The sequence below is a fragment of the Zophobas morio genome, unplaced genomic scaffold (assembly GCF_036711695.1).
Source record: "Zophobas morio isolate AGI-343-1 ecotype UQ-CSIRO unplaced genomic scaffold, CSIRO_AGI_Zmor_V1 ptg000183l, whole genome shotgun sequence".
NCBI lineage: Eukaryota > Metazoa > Arthropoda > Insecta > Coleoptera > Tenebrionidae > Zophobas > Zophobas morio.
The window spans coordinates 253,149-273,013 of NW_026972287.1; the positions used below are offsets into that span (position 1 = coordinate 253,149).

General features: G+C 30.2%; 3 protein-coding genes across 6 annotated transcripts; 1 reads left to right on the forward strand and 2 right to left on the reverse strand.

Moving 5' to 3' along the window:
• Positions 1 to 1,802: 1,802 nt before the first annotated feature.
• On the reverse strand, positions 1,803 to 2,917 carry LOC135145777 (nuclear distribution protein nudE homolog 1-B-like). Its single transcript, XM_064077916.1, has 6 exons — positions 2,714 to 2,917; positions 2,577 to 2,661; positions 2,348 to 2,464; positions 2,143 to 2,291; positions 1,922 to 2,037; positions 1,803 to 1,868 (listed from the first exon to the last, which is right to left on the reverse strand). The coding sequence occupies exons 1-6, from the start codon at positions 2,728 to 2,730 to the stop codon at positions 1,822 to 1,824; spliced, it is 531 nt and encodes a 176-aa protein (XP_063933986.1). The 5' UTR covers positions 2,731 to 2,917; the 3' UTR covers positions 1,803 to 1,821.
• A 1,834-nt stretch (positions 2,918 to 4,751) lies between these two features.
• Positions 4,752 to 11,714, reverse strand: LOC135145800 (double-strand-break repair protein rad21 homolog). 4 transcript variants are annotated; one of them, XM_064077938.1, is made up of 22 exons: positions 11,653 to 11,714; positions 11,415 to 11,539; positions 11,281 to 11,356; positions 10,994 to 11,082; positions 10,802 to 10,926; positions 10,601 to 10,695; positions 10,477 to 10,529; positions 9,634 to 9,699; positions 9,479 to 9,533; positions 9,159 to 9,232; positions 8,932 to 9,038; positions 8,749 to 8,884; positions 8,223 to 8,333; positions 8,098 to 8,163; positions 7,952 to 7,972; positions 7,822 to 7,884; positions 7,603 to 7,662; positions 7,507 to 7,552; positions 7,358 to 7,450; positions 6,641 to 6,743; positions 5,152 to 5,208; positions 4,752 to 4,788 (listed from the first exon to the last, which is right to left on the reverse strand). In XM_064077938.1, exons 2-22 carry the CDS (start codon positions 11,526 to 11,528, stop codon positions 4,785 to 4,787), a joined length of 1,614 nt encoding a protein of 537 aa, XP_063934008.1. In that variant the 5' UTR covers positions 11,529 to 11,539; positions 11,653 to 11,714; the 3' UTR covers positions 4,752 to 4,784. The 4 variants fall into 4 exon arrangements, with proteins under 4 accessions (XP_063934008.1, XP_063934007.1, XP_063934006.1 ...); XM_064077937.1 differs by lacking the exon at positions 4,752 to 4,788 and having other exon boundaries at positions 5,135 to 5,208; positions 8,749 to 8,878; XM_064077936.1 differs by lacking the exon at positions 4,752 to 4,788 and having other exon boundaries at positions 5,135 to 5,208.
• A 1,235-nt stretch (positions 11,715 to 12,949) lies between these two features.
• LOC135145805 (NKAP family protein CG6066-like) lies at positions 12,950 to 15,155 on the forward strand. Its single transcript, XM_064077942.1, has 6 exons — positions 12,950 to 13,015; positions 13,083 to 13,147; positions 13,201 to 13,752; positions 13,862 to 13,944; positions 14,000 to 14,068; positions 14,928 to 15,155. The coding sequence occupies exons 4-6, from the start codon at positions 13,896 to 13,898 to the stop codon at positions 15,104 to 15,106; spliced, it is 297 nt and encodes a 98-aa protein (XP_063934012.1). The 5' UTR covers positions 12,950 to 13,015; positions 13,083 to 13,147; positions 13,201 to 13,752; positions 13,862 to 13,895; the 3' UTR covers positions 15,107 to 15,155.
• Positions 15,156 to 19,865: the final 4,710 nt, after the last annotated feature.

Genomic DNA, 19,865 nt, shown 5'->3' on the forward strand with positions numbered 1-19,865 from the left:
AGCTGCAGACCCCATGAAGAGCGTTATTCGCACAACCATTTGTTTTGTCGCACTTGAAGTGCCGACACTATTGCAGAGAGTCGTATGCCCAGGCAGTAAACGCGTATGTCATTATTGGCTGGATGTAAGAAATACAATTTTCGTTTGTTTCACAAAAAAGCTTGCTCTTACTTGCATAGTAAAGGGTAAATCGCCTTAGCTGCTGCCTTGATCCGCAACTAGATAGTCCTACGTGGCTGCCAGGAAAGTTTGTTGTCAGTGATGTCTCCCGAGTATTTCGCTTGAGCACACCACGGAATCTTCACGCCAGTAAAGGCTAAGGACGCTAATAAGGAGAAGCGTTTCTTAGTAATTAAAAGCGCTTTGCTTTTCATCGCATTTAAAATAGAAACTTTCCAACTATGGCTCCATTCTGCAAGGGCGTTTAGATAGCGCTGTAGATGCTTGCATAACAAGGCGAGAGACTTTGACGATGTGTTACTGGTCGTATCATCGGCGTAGAGGGCGATTCATGTGTGTGGATTGGATTTCAAGGGCATGTCATATTAAGAAGAGAAGGGCGAAAGAAGGGAGCCCTGAGGAGGCCCTGCTTCAGAGGTCGCAGAGGCCACTGTCTATCTCCCATGCACACGCTGAAGACGCAGTTATTTAGATATGACTTCAGCGCGTTGTAAGACATAAAGAACGGATAACGAGCGCAACTGGTACAGCATACCTTCATGCCAACTTAATATGATGCTTTATCAATGTCAAGGAAGCCAGCGCCTGTTGCCTTTAAGTTAAAATGCGCGAGTAAGTCATTCAGTTAAGCGGAGAAGCTGCTGGGCGTGTGCCCCTTGTAGAAATTTAAACTGGAACTCGGCAAGGCGTCCCGAGCTTAAAAGACCTCTTTTAGGCGCAGTAAAACGACCTCACCTCCACTTTACCGACCGCTGACAGGAGACTTTGAGGTCGGTACTTGCTAAACTTGGCATACTGTTATATCTATTTTCTTAAGTAATAATGGGAAAGTTTATTACTGGGCCAAACAAAATGCATTTTTGTTAGTAAATAGCGTCTTTAGGAACTTCATTTTTTGACTCCGGTCCGCGATTGTTCCCTGCATTCAACATCACTTCTGAGGCAATGAGTAAAACAGAGAGAGAGTAATAAATAAAGGACTTAACTTATCAATTTAAGCACATCCTTTTCTTTAAATGTAGATATGCTTGACGATAGCGTAGCTTAATCTGTTTAAGATAGCGGAATTTTTTATTCTACTTATTTTACGGCCGTGGTTTATGTTTATGCCTTTTTACCTTTCCCTTATTGTACTAAAGAAATTAACTTTATAACGTAACTATAGAGACCGTCTAGTAGTATTTTAAAATTTATAAAAAAAATCAAAAAACTTGAGAGCGCCTATGCTAACCTCGGAATCACCAATTCGACTTTTATATCTATGAAAATATTAAAATCAGTCATAATTTTTACTAGTCGAAAGCAAGAACAAAGAAAGTGTGGTTTGCATACTATATAATTTGCTTTTATAAAGTAATAATTTAGTTTTTGCCATTTCAAATTAAACTTTTTAGGTTCTATTTTAAAGTTCACTGATCCACTGAGATTGTTAATTTAAAATGAATTGTGGTGCTTTTCGTTCTATAAGCCTAACTTAAAATCAGATAGTAGATTATCCTCTTTAGCAAGAAGTCGACCTTGTAAACTAACTTCAAGTTTATCAATATTCCTTACGTAAGGAAATAATGGATAAGTACCAATTTGATAATAGTGAAGGCTAGAAAGCTAATTTTATTTTAAACCAAAGTGCGGAAGATTTATTCAAATAGATCGCTGCTTCTTTAAATAGCCGCTGTTATCCACTGAATCTTTTTTAATAAATATTAAGTCAAAAAATAAGAGATACCCAAAATTATTATACCCTTAAAGCGTTGAAGCTCCAAAAGGAGATTGCCGTTTTCCAATTCTAGAAGAGCATTTTTTTCGAGAGAATTCTCAAGCTCTCCTCGTAAGTCAGTTAAGTAAGCTTGAGTCACACTTTATTATATATAACACAAAATACAATTTACAATAATAAGTAAAATACAATATTAACAGCGTATTTTTAATGAATTTTCATTGTTGTAAAAACATAATAAAGACCGTTCTTGACGCTCTAAGTCATCATAACTTTGTTCTAATTCACGAAGTTGGCTTTTAACTTTTTGGTAGTTAGGTGAGGCTGACTTAAGTTCAGCCTGAAGATCAGAAATTACTTTAAAACTCTCATTATCCCTCTCAAATAACCGATGCTATAATTTACAATAAAATTTTATTTAAAAGAAATTATGCACATAATAAAGCCCACTTTTGAAATTTCCAACTCTTTTTTCAAATTATCTATTTCCATCCGGGAAGCTAATAATTGTTGTTTAGTACGTTCAGCTGCTAATTCCATTTCTATTTCATATTCCCTACTAGCAGCCTGAGTAAGGTATCGTAAGAGGACTTCTGAAGTTGGGAAAGGCGAGATTAAATAAATAGTTATAATAATAATAAAAAATAAAGAGTTGGTGCTGCCTAGTATAAATATTAACAAGTTGCTCTTCCAGCTCCTTGTTAACTTCATAGTACAAGTGCTTCCAGTAATATACAGCATCTTTTAGATCTAAAGGCTCACAGCTAAAAAAGCTTTGAAAATAAATAATCTGTAATAATTATAGCTAAATAGTACCTCTCTGCATCTTCCATAGAGTTTGAAAAATCTCAATTTAGCTATTATAAAGATAAAAGCTCTATTACCAAAAAACTAAAAATAATAATTTGTCTAGGCGAGAAAGGAAGTTGCTTAAATGAAAAGGTTAAAGCTTAAAGGCTGGCAATCAGCTCACAAAAGCTTTAAGGACGAACATGCCTTTATCTCACTGGATACACGACATGATAAAAAAACCGAGAATATATTTATACACAGGCCTTAAACTTTAATAGTTGAGAAGTAACTTGTTATGTTAGGAGGTCTTCTTTAAAAAAAGAATACGACCTATGCAGACTTTTAGACAAAATTGCAAGACTGTAGCACTTAACCATTACAAAGTTCGTTCAAAAATTTTTTTGAAAAACTGAAATATTCTAATTTTTATTTGAGTGCGGGCGAATCAAAAATATTATTTTTAATTTAATATGTAGTAATTATGCCATGTCTCCTTCGTATGTATTATTTCCTCTTGGTCTATTTTCACTTTGCGCAAATAGTTAAATAGTTTTCTATAAGTTTTTTGATAAAAAGCTTGTTAACAAAATCTAGTTTTTTATTTTTAAAGTGCGAGTGATTAAAAGATATACTTCTGTCTAATTGATGAATAGTTTTTATTTGCTTGAGTCGTTGTATCGTTTTCGAAAATATCTGTTTAAATTTTTGTCTCTTTATTTTATAACTAATTACTAAATTTGCCTGACTCTTTTAAGTAAAATAATATCCAAAAGCTATTTTTCTCGATCCTACTTTCAAATAAAACTTTGAGTTTGCTTTGCCTTACACATTTTATTAATATTTTTAATCGGCCTGGGCAACTAAATGAGTACTAAATTTAAGGGTTATAGAGTTATGTTTCCTATTTATATATATACGCGGAAACTTTGTTTTCATAAAAATACTTAGGACTACGAAATTTGGTGTTTATGGATCCTGTGGGGTACCTTAAGCGTTTTATATAAAGATTTATTGAGAAATTAGGGTATATACCAAAACTTTGGCAAGCATAGAATTTCAATCTTATAAATCTCAACTAGTATCTTCATCTATTAGGGAAAAAAGGGTTTATCTAGAAAAAAGACTTTTTAAAAACTGCAATAATACTGAGCGTAGCGCAGGTTATATTTTAATCTGGTACAGGTATAAATCGGGCTTATTGCCTAATATAAGCTTCAGACCTTAATTTTTTTAAGAAAAAGTGTGTTGAAAGTTTAAAAGTGTTTTAAAAGTACTTTTTATGCTGATTTCTGTTCGTAGGATATAATAAACGCTATCTAGCCACATAGCTTCAAGAATTCCTATATTTCAACGATAAAACTTTCCCCCAGTTTATAATATTATGACGTATAAAAGCATAAAGTTAACTGTAGCAAAGCACAATCTTTTAATTAACACTAACGACAACAAGTATAATAAGATTAATTTTAACGAGGTGAAAATAATCTTTGGACTAGCAAAAATAAGAGATTGTATATCTTGAAGCCTTAATCGCTCCGTAAAATATATCCTGTAGAGTAACTTTTATTTAAAGGTTTTTAAGCGCAAGTATATGATGAGTAGATCGTTTCATATACTTTTTTATATCAAGGCTAGCGGTCTGTGGTAAGCAAGATATTAAGAAAAGTCACTGTCGAGTGATAATACGAGAGAAGCAACATTTTTCCTTCGTTAAAAACAATACTGAAAAATTTTAAACTTAAAGGAATACTTTTCGAAATAAGAAATAATAAACAAGATGGTTGCCTCATTTTTTATTTCGTATCAACTAATCTAATAATAATTTTTTTATGATCTGTTGTTCTCCTTCTATTATACTTAGAGTTATGGTTTTTTTAGACCTTCGCTGGAGCCTTTCGTGCTGCTTTACAAAACGACCGGGAAATTGGAGTGTTTGTTGCACAACAAAAGCACAAATAATAAAGGTTTGGGATTGTTTATAATTAACTTTATTAAGCAATAAAAGAAATTAAAACTTGAACATTTATAATTATCTATCAGTAGAATACGTAATGTTTAACCAGTCGTCCGTAACCAATTTCATTAATCTATTCTTTCATCTTATAAGGAAAATAAGAAAAGTATAATAATTATACTGTTTAGTTTTTAAAATTTTTAAGCAATAAAAGTTTAGGAAATTAGAATGAACCAGAATTAACAATAAAATTTCGTAATTAATTTTTTACTGACGTTCAAAAATTATAACTTCACTTTTCCGATATTAAGATTTTTATATTAATAGAAAAAGTTAGAGATTTTATGTAAAATTATTAAACTTTCTATAAGTAAGAAATTGATCTAAAGACTAAATTTACTATTCAATGTATATTGAATAGTAAATTTATTAATAAATATTATTTTTCAGAAATAAATAAATTCTTAATAGATTTATAAAAATAAAGAAAAGCATTCATCAGTTTAACGTAAAAGGTTGGATAATAATTTCATTAAAAGGACGCTCCTGCCGGATGCAAATATTCCTAAAGGAATTAAAATTCTTAAAAGTCGAGAAACAAAAATTTACTTAAAAAAACTAAACGCTGAAACTTTATAGCTGCTGATAAGATTTAAATCCTTATTTTTAATTTTTTTTTAATAATTATATATAAAAATTTATAGTTTGCTTTTTTCAAATTAAACTATAATTCGTTATTCTTTAAATAATATAATGTTTTGTTGATCAAAAAAGTTATATAATAGTCGAAACCGAGGCTGAAATAATAAAAAAGAAACAACTTTTATTATGAAACTCCCCAATTTAGTGGAAAAGTTTTAACAAGTAGATTTAAAAAAAAAATTAGAAAAAGTAATGATTAGATTAAATTTTTTTTAAAAGTAGCAGAAATAAAAAAAATTCATTTTAAATTTCTTTAAAGCGCTAAAAAATTACAATTACAAATTATTAATTATTAAATTAGAGTAAACGCAGCATAATAACTGCAAAGAATTAGTCGCAGCTAAAAAAATATTAATAAATTTTATTACTTTTTTATTAATAAAAGTAAACAAAAATGTATTTAAGTTTAACAAATTTTTCCAAAAAAATAATAAAGCAAAAGATTTTATAAATTAAATTTTATTTATTCATTGAAATTTATTAATTTTTATAACAAATTTAGCTAAAAAAGAGAATCAAACTTAAATTATTTATAAGTATTTTAATAGTTCTATAACAAAATACTATCAATATAAATTGATTATGACAAAAAATATTATACAAATCTAAAGATAATAAATTCTTCAGAAATTAATCAAATAATTAATTTAATTTTTTTTAACAAGCAATTTCATATAAACTTTTCATAATAAAAAATTAAAAAAGAAAAAGAAATCCTCAAAGTAAAATTAAAAACACTGAAATTTATTATAACTGAAAAATAGAATATAATAAAATTAAAAAATTAAATTTCTGAAATAAGCAAAAAAAACAATGGGTTGAACTTTTTAGGATGAAGCAAAGAAAACAAATTATAGTAAGATTAATAAAAGCTAAAAGTTATCAAGCTTTTATAATTAAAACGAAACAAAAAAACAATGAAGTTTTTTATAATATAAATAAAACAAAAAAAATAATTTATTCAATTAAAAAAATTAAAAATTTTCGGAGCAAAATCAAAAATGCAAAAAAACTCTAAATTTTAATTGAGCAAATCAAAATTTCAAAAAGTTTTTCCGAACAATTTAAAAAAACAAAGAAATTTATAATTAAGTTAAGAAAAATGAGAATTAGCAATTTTTTAATAATTATTTAACGAAGCATAAATTTAAAAAATAATTTTAACAAAAAAATAAACAAACTTATTAAATCATAAAGAAAGAAGAAAAGATTTTCTTAAAAAAATAAATAAACTTTTTAAATTATAATTAATAAAAAAAAAAATTATTTCAGAAAATAAACTTCTTCAGGGAAACCTGCACTGCGCGAGAGAAAGAAGCTCATAAAAATAAACAGCAGCGAGACGGCGGGAATGGCCAGAAAGTAAATCGTCAAAAGAAATCCAATTCGATTGTTGTTCTTACAAAAATTATAAATTATAAACAAAATTTTATTCCTAATTTATTAATTTTCCCCCCAAAAATAAATAATTAGTAAAGAGGAAAGTTATTCATAATTGACTCAGTATTTCTACAAATTGCTTAACCACTAAAGAACATATTTATTGTATAACCAACAAATTTTAATTATAATTATTAAAATTAGTTTTCTTTAATATTTTTATGTTTTTTCTATTTATTTTTTAAAGTTAATCTTTTATAAATCTTCATTGCATTTAATTTATTTAATTTAATATTAAAAGTACAATACTTTTAATAATTTTTTATGTTTAGAAAACTTTTATTTGGTATATAATAAATAATATAAATAATAATTAGAAATTATAAAATTACTAGTTATAATAATTGGTACTAGCAAACTTCTATTATAGTTTTATAATTAAATATAAAATTTACTTAATTATTTTTACGTTTAAGATTATCATAACTACATTTTAGAAGTACTGTTGCCTCTACAAAAAAACTTACTATTAATGCTAATAAAAAGTAAATTATTATATCTTTTTGTGAAACAAGTTATATAAAATTGATAAATTCAAAATAAAACTGAAATAACTTGTAATTATAATAAACCTCGAAAAGCTTCATTTATGATTTCTTTCATTTTCGCTAATTTCAGTTGTTCATCTTTAGAATTTAAAAGTTCATAATTTTTTTCGTCAAGTTCTAAAAAATTAAGGAAACAAAAGAACCAATAATACCAGTTATCAAGAAAAAAGTACCCACTAGTTCTGCTTCTTGCGGAATTTCAAAAAGCACTTCGGCCGGCTTCGACGCAAAAATAATAGTAAAAATAATAATAATAATAAAAGTTTTACTTCAAGAGACTTTTCTTCTATAACTTCGAGCTCCACAAAAGGAGTTATTTGGCGTTCTGCCTAAAAATTATAATAACAAGTTTTTTATTAACTCTTTTTTCCCCTTTATTATAATTTAGTATCTATATATATTTATTATTATAATATAACATTTATCAATATTATTGGTTTACTTTATTTAAATACTAATTATATTTATAATAACAAAAATGTATCTACTTCAAAGGCAACGGGAAGGGGCGAAAGACTGGCCTCTGCAGTAGCAAAACTTAAACCTCCACTCTTTTATATATAAAAAAGTTACAAAACTAATAAAAATAATAATAGTAGTTAAAAATTGTGTCCGCACATCTGCTGGCAAGTCCAGAGTCTTAAAAATAATGATAATAAATAATAATAAAATTTACATATAAAATAAAGATAGTAGAGAGAATGAATGTTATAATAATAATGAAATGCTTAAAAAACGGAATATTTTATATAGAAAAAGAATACATCCATAGAAAAGTCGCCGTGCGAGGCATCCGTCGCTTCGTTGTTCTGACCAATGAGAAGCTTGTCCTTAGAAACAATAAAAATCAGGTAAAGGAAAAAACCATTATTTTTACTGAAAAAGTAACAGAAGATTTGGTGGGGTAGTGTTTGGCGGGTTCCTTATTTTTCTCGAAAAGGTTTAATATTTCACGAGGAAACTCTTCAGTCGCCGGAATGGCAAAAAGTTTTTCGACGTCCTCAATAAAGAAATGGTTTAGTATTATTATTTTGAAAATATAAGAAGAACAGCTTATTAGTGGTTTACATATAATATAACTATTTTTGACCAATAGCATTGCGTTAAAAAATTTATAATCATTTTTATTAATTAATAAATTATGCTTCTCATTTAAAGTTTGAATCTCGATTTGCAACTTAATAAATCTAATAGGCCAGCAATAAATTTTTACTTTATAAACATATATATAATTAATACAATAACTTTATAAGCACAAAAAAAAGATTGAAGAATACATTATTTATAATAGCAAAAGCAAGAATAAAAAAGTTAATAATAATATATTTTCTAGCAATATAGAATTATTACTTTATTATTAAAGAAAAAATAAAAAAATAAAAAAAATAAAAGTTATACAAAACTTAACAACATACAATATTAAAAGTCCGAGGCTTATAACTTCCTTGTAAAGGCAAAACATCTTCAGCTTCAGCACGTTCTGCACTGAATAAACTTTTTTCCAAATCAAGAACGGCGTCCAGATGCACGCGTTTTGCTCCAGAACTTTTTCTTATTATTATTAACAATAATAATAATAGTTAAAATAATAATAAAACTCTTTAGGTTTTAGAGGGGTCGAACGCTTGGCAGGCCGAGTAGCGGGTGCGAGCGCGCTAATGGCTTTGTCGTGGATAATCTTTTTTCCAGCGGCGAGCTCGGGACTCTATAATTATAGCAACGCTTTACAGTAATAATAAATGATGCACAATTTTTATATTTAAATACAATTATTATTATTATTATTATTATTATTATTATTATTATTATTATTGATTTCTAGCACCTCAAGCTCGGCGACGGAATCTCTTCGAGAGTCTTCCAGGGGAGAAACGCCAGAAAAAGAAAATGAGACGTTATCTGTAACATAGAAAAGTAAAATGTTATTTTTGTTTCTTGGGAACCTGCACTGTTCGGTGTCAGGTTCCTGGACACTAGTGTCTGTACTATGATAGATACTAGGTACTAGTACTATATATATAAGCGGCCCGCTCCCCAAATAAGTGGACATGTTGTAATTATTTAGTTCAAACAATCAAAATTAATTTTATGATTTATTACTATAAATTTTCATTGGTCGAAAAAGATATTGTTAAATAAATTAACCAATGGAAGGGGTTTCCAGTTCTTTTAAATCCGCAGGCTGCTCCTCTGCTAAGAACTAATATAAAATATATAAATTTATGGAATTTTTTATAATAAACAATTCGACCAACAAATTTAAATAAAAATAAAAATAAAATATAGAATAGTTTCTTAACGTCATTGTCTATAGGAAGCAAAAACTCTTCAGTCATCGCATCCAGTATATCGCCCTTCTGTGGTCCCTAGCAATAATATAAAGGGAGATGAGTACGTGGATCCAACATAGTATATAACACACGCAGAAAAACAGTACACGTGATCAAAACACGCCATGTGGAGTGTAACATGTTCTAGGAGGTACTCACGTTTTTATAGTTTTCTATAACACAAATTACACGCTCCATAATGGGTGCAGCAAATTTAGTTTTAAATAAAAATAATAATAGATAGCCGATAGTATTAGTAAAAAAAAAGTTATAAAAGTACCACCGCTTTATTTAAAAAGTAGAAAAAAGTAAGAGACTAACAAGTTTATAACCTATTTATTATTACTTATTTAAATTATAGAAGACAAAAATATTTATAAAAGCATATTTATTATAAGTGATATATAAGAAGGAAACTAAATATTAATAAGTATAAAACATAAAGATCAATAAATTAAATAAAGAAAAGCTGTTTTACTACTTAAACGTTTCAGTATTCCGAGCAATAATATTATATAAAAGTATATTTATAAATATGTATTTTTCAAGTAGAAAATGATAAGTCAAATAAATTTATTAAATAAACTTAATTGCTATCAAAAACTTGATGTTAAAATTTTTTCGTTGCTAAAATTACTTGCTGTAGAAGTAAATATTCTTATAATAATAATTTATACAGATAGATTTACGTTTTTTAGGGAAACATCATTTACAAACATTTTTAAATTTAATGCAAGGAAAATTAAAAAATTTAATATTATAAAAAAAAAAGAATTAAAAACGTAAAAAGCAGCAGAGATTTATAAATTAAACCAAAGTGTCCTCACGGCGTGGCACCTCGGCAAAAACATCGTCGCTCACGTGACCTTCGTGCGCCAAAAAATGGGTATATATATATATATATAACGAAGCCATAAAAATTACGTTTAATATATACCAATAGAAGAAAGATCGGCATGGCGGGGAATTTCGATAGAGTCCAACGTTATGTCCTGCTCGGGTGCCGTGTAGAGCTCATCCCCCATAATGACACTGTAGTGTTATAAAAAATACTATTAAAAAAGTTATAACTTACGAAAATATAAAAAGATTTTCTTATAATAAAAAGTTAATTTAAGCTAAACAGTAATATCAATACTCGTTTTCGTTGAATATTTTATTAAAATCCAAATCGAAGCTATCCAATTTCATAGTTATTGCGCTTTCTTTAGCAACAGCCCGATTATCTTTAAGATCAATAGCTCGACCCGTTCTAAATGCAGACTTAAAAAGATAAATATTCGTTATTGTTATCGTTATTATTTTTATATTTATTATTATAAGAAGAAACCTTAATTCTGGTAAGAGTTTCTGTGACATCAATATAAAGGTATTGCACTTTGCGAAAAAATATTTTCACGACCCCCAAAAGCAAATGGCCTTAAATAAAAAAATGTAATAATCAATGTAATAGGAAAATATATATATATATAAATTTTATACTTATACTATTTATACATAAGATTATAATTTTTTATAAAAAATCTGTTTCAAAGAAGATAAAATAACTCATTGAAACGTTAAATAAACATTTTTGGACTGCTCTTCACTAAGTTTATTTTATGGACTTCTTTATACCTGATGTTCTTAAAGAAATCGGTTGAATTTGTGAGCCCTTTTCAATATAATCGCTTACAATAGTTTCTACCGTTCTCTTAAGGCATTAATAAAAAAATAAAATTAACTGAATAAATTGAATTTTGAGTAAATACGTTGATATCTGTTTGCATGACGTGTTGCTTTGTTAACTTTTTTTCCCAGTGAGCCGCTAGCCATATTTTACCGAGAGGGCCACTCTTGGCAAAAACATACTTAGAATAAAACATTTCTCCCCAAACTAGCCAAAAAATGAGATAGAATTAAAGTTATAATAAATTTTCAAATAGATACTGTTTATTAAAAAAAAAAGTAAAAGTAAAGCAAATATATTTAATAATGTTCAAAGCTAACCTTAATAATTTCAAACCAAATAGAAAGGGATCTATACGATCTACTAAAATGTGGAGTTGTATGAAGGAGTTCCTTAGAAATATCTGCTGGCTGAGGCCAAGGTGTCCCCAAATGTAGGATAATACTGTGTTAAATTTAAATTTACAGGTAGTACTAGCTAATATCATTAGAAAGATAGGCATATTAATAAAAATTAAAATTATTAATATAACAACTTTCTCTTGTATCATTCAACTATATGACTTGTTAATATTTTGAAATGTTATAAAAAAAGATTTTTGCCCTACAAGGGGGGATACCAACTTAATTAAAGTGATGATTTCTAGCATGGCTGAAGCTAGTATTACATGATACATTCTCACGATGAAAAAAGTCACAAGTCCCCACAGCCAAAAGAATGTTATAGTATTAAAATTGTTTTCAATATTTCAATAAAAAAGGAAAAGTTATGTTTCATTCAATGACCCTGAAATGTCAGATTTATATCTTGAAAAATTCTTCTGTTGTGCAAATATTGTTAAGTGTTCGGGAGCTAAGAATTACTTTGTCTTCTCGCACCGAAAAGTCTACTCATATACTCTTTTCGTAAAAAAGCGGTAATTTTAAACAGGCATCTTTAATTATGGTAGTGCATAAAATTAATCTGATGAATGCGGTGCCATAAATTACCATGGACAAAATTGAATCAAACTTTTAAAAATGTAGTAAGTGAGTTTTTTTTACTCCCCCGATAATAAAAATAAGGTTGAATATTACAATAAGAACTATATGTTTCAGTAGCTACCAGAATACCTTTTACCTCCCCACCCCCTTTTAGCGAATAGTGGTTGCGTCATAACATTACTATGCTCCTGTTTTTAAATATACTTTCGTGACAAGGTATTAAGCCTCTTAAATTAAATTAATTTAAGTTCAAGGTACATCAGTTAACTAACAAGCTTTAATAAATATATTTGTCTAAATTTAAATGTCTTATGTGGTAATAAAAGAAAAAGAGATTCAGTATGCCTGGATACAAGACAAAAAAAACGTAGATAGATCTTTATAATAGTTTATAAATTCTACCAAGTGGTTTGCAAAGCTCTTACTAAAATGCATTAATTTGGTTTTCTTTTTTATGCTGTTGTATGTAAAGTGAAGGAGCTTCCAGCTGTCTTTAACGTCCATAAATAATGCGCTATTCTCCTTACGATCTTTCCTAATATAGATAGTTAAAAAGCATTCCCTTGTGGTCTACAAGTACGCTACACTTTTGAAAAAGCAAAACGACGCTTACTGAACTCTTTTCTTCTAGCTTTTCACCCCTTGATTGAATAATAATATGGCCTTAAGTTCCGAAACATATACACATTTAATTTCTTCAGTAATACTGTTATTTTAGTTTTACTTAGATGAGTGATACTTTCTTTTATCTTTCTTAACATGTTTAGCAGAAATAACGTTAGAGAAAAAAATTTTTGGCTTGACAGGCAGAAGGCTAGGATTAAACAGGAAGGTAATTTTGTTAATAATTAAATAGTTATCTTCTTTATTAATATTATAACCAAGGGAAATATGTGCCGGGTGTGTGGGCCAGAAGTCCCCCAACCCCGAGGGGAATGGAAGAAGGATGCACAAGCGTATCAGAAAGACTTAAATCACTAGAAAGTAAAAGTAAAAAAGTTTATAATAATCGTTCTCGTAAGAGAGATAGTAACTTTAAAAAAAGAAAGCTAGTACGGGTTGAAGATGATAGTAGTGCTATCACCTGTAGTTCCACCAGTGGAACAGAAAGTAAAAGTACTAGTAGTTCTAGCGGCAGTGATAGTGAAAGTTATAAACGTCACGACTCAAAGCGAGATAAAGTTAACATGAAAACTTGAAAAAAATAAAGAAGTTATACAAAGTAAATAATAAACTAAAGGAAACTGAAGATATAGCTTTAAGAGATTTAAAAACTGGCCTTAGCAGCACTTCAATTGTTAGTAGTAAGAAAGAATCATCCTTAAATCCATCTTCTGATGAAGACGATCAATGGGTTGAAAAAACCGATCTTCATTTAAAAAAAAGAAATGCAGACAGTGATGACGACACGATTGTAGGCCCCCAGCCCGCCACCGGGTCATTACTTTCTTTAAGTCTATATCTTTTTATATATCAAATTTAACATTCTTCTTATTTTATTATTAAAGTACCTAAACTTCCTTAAATGTTTCTTTTTCGGTTGTAGACTTCAAGTTGGACTGCAAAAAGGATATAAAGACATGATGATGCCTGGTGAAGCTGATGCTATGGCCGCTTTTATTGAAGAAGGTATTTAAGCCTTTTAGGTTTACTAGTATCACACTTCATTAAATTTATTTTTTAGGTGTGCGCATTCCCCGTCGTGGCGAGATTGGGTTAACTTCGAAAGAGATTGAAGATTTTGAGAGCATGGGTATGTTTATTTTCCCAACTTTACTATATTATTAGGATCTTTATAATGAATTAAAATAAAATATGTCTATTTTTTAGGTTAAACTGGTTTTTTATTTATTATAAACTTGTTTATTATTTATAAGAAAATGTGTATTTGTAAATTTATTTTGAAACTAGAAAATAGATTGAAATGAGTTGTGAACTTTACATTGTTTTTCTTTATAAGTTTTCGTGTTTTTTTTAAAAAAGGGAGTTAAAAAAATAAAAATAAAAAGTTAAAAAAGTATTATAATTCAACTTTAATAAAAAATAGTTAATTATATAATTTTCGTATAAGTCAAATTTAAATAGTAAGAAAATAATAATTTTTTAAAAAATGAGAGTTATTTTGACTGGCTCTTTACCTAAGCTACTGACCTTGCACTTAAGGGTGAATTTTTTTTGGTAAAATTTGTAGTGAACTTGTTGGCGATTAATAGGATCTAACTTTATAACACTAGCGCCAGTTATAAGTTACGCTGTTAAGGAAAGGTTAGGAAAGTTAGAGTTAAACTAAGTTTCTACTTTTATTTAGTGCTAATTAGTCAATGATTATCGATGATTCAGCCCAAAAAAGTAAAAAATTCCGATAAAGTGATATTGTTTATCAAATGGTTTGCTTGGCGGTCTGTAATACTTCAAAAAAAGAATTTTAATACTTTGGGGGGGGGGGGGGGGGGGGAAATTACTTTTATTAGTTTATCTAGAAAACTAATTTAGTTTTAATTGTTATTTAAGTTATTTATGTACTTCAATTTTTTATTATTATACTTGTAAATTTTTTTAGTGTATTAGTAATCTTTTTGACTTTACTGAAGAGTAACTTTATATGATTTTAGGTTTTGTAATGTCCGGAAGTCGTCATCGGAGAATGGAAGCTGTCCGTCTTCGTAAAGAAAATCAAATGTATAGTGCAGAAGAGAGAAGAGCTTTAGCAATGTACAACTTCGAACAAAAGCAAAAGAAAGAGAGGCAGCTTATTAACGACTTGAGAGAAAAGTTATCAAACAAACAATAAAGGCGAACAAAAAAGTAAGTAGATAGATTGTACTGAAAAGTAAGAAAAGGTGGGGTGAAGCATTTGACCACCGTGGAGAGCACTATATAGCTTTTGAGTAAACGCTGTAAAAAAAAAAATTTACCTGCTAGTTTTATAAGGAATCACGTAATCCTCCTACACGGAAAGTAATAGTAAAGCTTAAAGTTGGGTGAAGGGTTTGGGGTGCCGGAAGCACTATGAATAGCTTTTGAATATACCACGCGTTAGAAAAAATTTACCTCCACTTTGCGACTTTGCTAATTTTATAAGGAATCACATAATCTCCCTACACGTAAAGTTCTTCCCTTTTCCTCATGTTCCACTGTATCCAGGTCTACGTGAAGGTTATTTAGTTTATACTTGCTTACTCAGAACCGCTTGCTTTATTTAACTTATCATTTATAAGGAGTTTAGAGTATTATTATAGAAATTATTTTCTTTTAAAGTTTCCAGAGTTAGCATATAAGTCTTAGACAAGCGCAGTGTGATCCTGACTCCGAATTTTGTTAATTTAAAGCACTTATACCTTGTTTACCTTTTATAGAGCAGAATTTAAGAAATTTTAAAATATAAGTTTTGCTTCAAACACTAAACGTAGAGCATATACAAAATTTTACGTCAACTTTTAATGGAAACGTTTAACTCCTTATATTTAGTTCTGAAAAAGACTAATTTTATATGGTATTAAAGGAAATTTACAAATATTTTACAGTACTAAGGAATAAAGTTTGCTTAGCATAAACTCTGATTTTTCATTACAAGCGTAAAAAGGCTCAGCTCATGATAATAAATAGTTAACGCCAAATTATCATAGTATAATAACTATGTTATATTATTATAATGAACTTTTAAAGGAGTAAATTATGAGTGAAAAGTTCAAAAGATTTTATATTTTATGAACATAGAAAACTTTTAAAGTAATCTATAAGTAGTTAGTAGCCAGCAACACAAAAGTTATATATTAGAACTTAAAAGTTGTCAAAAAATTTCAAAAATTTTTATTGAAAAAAGAGTAGCTTCTGAGGTTCTCGATACTTAATCCCTGACGCCTGCTCGATTTTTGTTCACTAGCATTGCCTTTCCAAGCCTATGTTCTTACATGTGTGCAGGAGAGTTTTGAAACTAAATGTAAATTATATAAAATCGTATCCTGCATCTGCCGGCAAGTAAGTGCATCTAAATGCTCAAAGTCTAATATAATGAGTGTTGAAAGAACACTATTGCCTTATCCAGGTTCATAAAAACAATTTCCTGCCTTACTAATTAAATTATCGAACTTAAGATATCACTCTTGTAAAATAGGAAGAGGGTAGACTACTTTGCTAGTGTGAAAGTATATTTTTAGTTGTTAAAATAACTCATCACTGACTATCAGTACGCTTGTAAAGAGTGGTTATAACATATGTCTCTCCCTTTGGCCCGAGGTTTCCAGCACAACCAAAGAAAGCCAAAGGAGCGCAAGAAGGACAAAACTAAATTTTTTTTGATAAATGCAGAAGCTCGATAAAATCTGACTCACGCTGTTTGGGTTTGCTTATTATATAGACTATTTTGCATAGGCTGTACACAGTTTCCGCAAGTCAGCTCTTAATCTTTTATAAATATATACATATGTGTATGTAGAGGTTTACTTGCGCATCACGGAGCCGTCTAAGGCGTACGCTATCCAGGATCCGTACGTAAGTTCATGAGACTACTGGTAATTTGGATGCCTACTAACACGCTCAAACAAAATAGTAGCTGCATTTCTAAGTAAGACTTCAAGTCGTTCTGGACTCAGATTGTCGTGCCACTTGTCTTAGGCACGAAAAAAGGTGCGCTCGACATAAGTCAAAAGAGCACCTTTCGTACAGTATTTCTTACGTCCAAGCAACAGAAGCCTAGCCCAAAATTGGGTGCACGTACATTTTCAAGAGGGTAGTTTTTTGCGCAGGGAGCATGGTACTTTAACACACAGCAGCGGGAAGAGTGCGTGGGTTGCCATGTTGTCGCCATTAATGCTGACGCTCAAATATATAAGACCTGAGAGCTATTAAAGATCTTAACAACCTCACGGGTTAGAGGAGGGGATACTTCCGTGCAACTTTAAATATTAATTACACTGCTATGCTTTACATAATGGTTATTTCCCACCACCGGCACAAGTTGGCAGGGATTTCCGAGTAGCGTTGTATTATTATGTAGTTGTGGTAATAAGAGGCTCTTTGTAAATGCGCAAACTGCAGTGTTCTCAGCGTACTGCGTTCAATATTATTATTATCCTTATTATTAAGTTTTATGCAGATGCCCGGTATAATCGAGGGCAAACTGCTTAGTTTGGCTGATAATTTAAATTATTTGGAGGTGTTCATAGTAAGTTTCCACTAGTAATCTCAGTTAATAAATACATAAATAGGTGTGGGGAGGTAACAATCTATAAGCGTTCAGAGTGCATACCTGGGCCTTTGGAAGCATTCGCATTTCCAGGGTAATTCTGTAATTTCTTGTGCCCACTGGTGGTTAGTATCGCCTACTTATACGTTAAAAAAGACAGCAGTTGCACTTCGGAGGAATGCTAGTCGTTCCAAGTCCAGGTTGCCGTCAAATGTGTCATTACGCATTAAGTAAGATGCGTGGGTCATTAGGCGCAGAGGCTTGTTTTGTTGCGTTTGCGGAGCGCCATCGTCGAAGGTTTTTCGTAGGTTCAAGCAGCGAATGCGTAGACTATTTTAGGGCACACGGATAATTTTTAAAAGTGGAGCGCAGACAACGTGTAAAGCGCCTGGTTTGGAGCTTCGTTCATAGTTGCTTATCGATGAGGACGCTTAAGCGTTCCTGAGAGCCTCAATATATATAACACCTTCTAGGGTTAGTAATGGGGTTAAGGTACTGTATCATTTTGAGATGAGGACTACCTTGCTTTCTTTTTCAGTTAATCTTTATCATTGACTGTCGCTGGCAAATGCTTCCAAGTAGCGTTGTAGATGTTGCCGTAATAATATGGAACTCGAATAAGCGAAGTCAAGACGAATTCCTCGATATACATGCTCTTTAGGTTTGTAGGAGTAGCCAGGTGGTGCAGCAGGTAAACGTCCTCCATCGTATCCGTCAAGACGATGAAGACGGTGCCCTGTCTTATTGCAGAAAATCCATCTGTCGTCCGTTTTCAAGTGCGTTTTACATAACCAAGCGATAACCACATCTTTTCTCTGCAACAGCTGTAACAGTCGTCCTTTCTACGGTGTACGCCGTAGTAAAAATGTCAGTTGACGCAATGAGCTGGTCCTAACAACCATTTGCGGCGGTCAGGTTGCCTATTGTTCGAAAAAAAATTCTTCCCAAAACAGTTGCAAGAGGTGCCAGTATCTCCCTTTACTGTTCGAAGCAATAGGTCGTTGCTGTTAAGCAGAGTGTGATGCATGAGGATTTTGTTTCGTCATGGCAACAAATGAGGTCGTCGGCGTTACTGGTGGTGTTTCTACAAGTTTTCTCTATAATTTATAAAAAGATATTTATATTGAAAAATATTACCAAGTTCGGAAATTTAGATAACTTAATATAATGATCCATATTACAATAGTAGTATTGAAGCGAAAATTTAAGTTTCAAATTGAAGGTAAATATAAAAATGACAAATTAATCTCTCCATCTCTCACCAGTCAATTATATTTTAACTTTTAAATTAACTTATTTTAATATCTAAAACAAATACATAAAAATGACTTAGTGATTGGCTAAACTTAAAATTTTGCTTTGTTGTTTGTTGTTTAATTTTATAAAGTATATATAGGAGTAATAGCAATAAAGAGGTAACTGTTTTTCTTTCTTCTTTTGTTCCCTTTTTTTGGCTTTCCTCTAGTGCTTTTTCGCTTACTTTTTTATCAGGATGCGGTTAATGAAAAGGGCTCATTTATAACACTTCCCTAGCTCCTTTACGGCACTCCCCACCGACCCCTTTTCGTTTTTCCTTCCTGCACATTCAAGCCCACCTTATTGGGTTCAACAACTTATTCACTTTTTGTTGCAGTTTGCGATTGGGACCTTCTCCATTTACTTAAGCCGAAGAGTGCAAGAGGTAATAGCTATACACTCCACTCTCGCTATAATTGACAAGAAGGCTACAAGCTCTTAAACGTGCTCAACAAACCTAATCTTATATTTACCGACTGTGACTATACTTTCCTCTATTGGCAGGCCCATTTTTTACAATTATTATTCACTTTGCTTTAATTGTAGTTAATATAAATTTAAGCATATTATAAAACACTAAATACACTTGAAGGTGCCATTCAGATCACAAAATATATTTAAGGTTATGCACTCCAAAAAGCACGCAAACAGAGATCCGTGTCATATTTGCAAAAGATGACAAGCAGTAGCCAAATTTTATTTTTATCCTGTCTGCTAAAAACAATAGGCAATTTTTTTTAATTTAAGTGAAAGAGAGTTCTTTTAATAGTGAGCTCACACCTTTTTGAATTTCAAAACTTAAAATCTTCCTAGGTGCATAAAACTAACTTCAATTATATAAATATTTCCTTTCTTTTGTAGTTAAAAAAAAAAAAGAGGGTATTCATTTATTACTTAATTGTCCGTGTGGTCGCTCTACTTATCTATTGTAGCATGCCGCAGCATAAATAAAAAAAGATTTGGTTTACAAAAATTTTGTACGTTCTTGAGGTTTTTGTAGAAACACTTTTGTTTCGTCATTCATATAAAATGCGAACAAAGTACTGTGATGTCGTGAAAAGTAGTATTG

What these genes read in the sequence shown, in the direction of transcription:
- LOC135145777 (XM_064077916.1), bottom strand. An exon ending in AGGAGCTGGAAGAGCAACTT is followed by an intron (nt 2,465 to 2,576) that starts GTTAATATTTAT and finishes TACCTTACTCAG; the next exon opens with GCTGCTAGTAGGGAATATGA. An exon ending in GACTTAGAGCGTCAAGAACG is followed by an intron (nt 2,038 to 2,142) that starts GTCTTTATTATG and finishes TATATAATAAAG; the next exon opens with TGTGACTCAAGCTTACTTAA.
- LOC135145800 (XM_064077936.1), bottom strand. Translation starts at nt 11,528, where the DNA reads ATGTTTTATTCTAAGTATGTTTTTGCCAAGAGTGGCCCTCTCGGTAAA. An exon ending in TGCTTCCTATAGACAATGAC is followed by an intron (nt 9,534 to 9,633) that starts GTTAAGAAACTA and finishes ATTTTATATTAG; the next exon opens with TTCTTAGCAGAGGAGCAGCC. An exon ending in CTTTCTCTCGCGCAGTGCAG is followed by an intron (nt 5,209 to 6,640) that starts GTTTCCCTGAAG and finishes TAATTCCTTTAG; the next exon opens with GAATATTTGCATCCGGCAGG.
- LOC135145805 (XM_064077942.1), top strand. Translation starts at nt 13,896, where the DNA reads ATGATGATGCCTGGTGAAGCTGATGCTATGGCCGCTTTTATTGAAGAA. An exon ending in GGCCGCTTTTATTGAAGAAG is followed by an intron (nt 13,945 to 13,999) that starts GTATTTAAGCCT and finishes TTTATTTTTTAG; the next exon opens with GTGTGCGCATTCCCCGTCGT. An exon ending in TGAAGATTTTGAGAGCATGG is followed by an intron (nt 14,069 to 14,927) that starts GTATGTTTATTT and finishes ATATGATTTTAG; the next exon opens with GTTTTGTAATGTCCGGAAGT.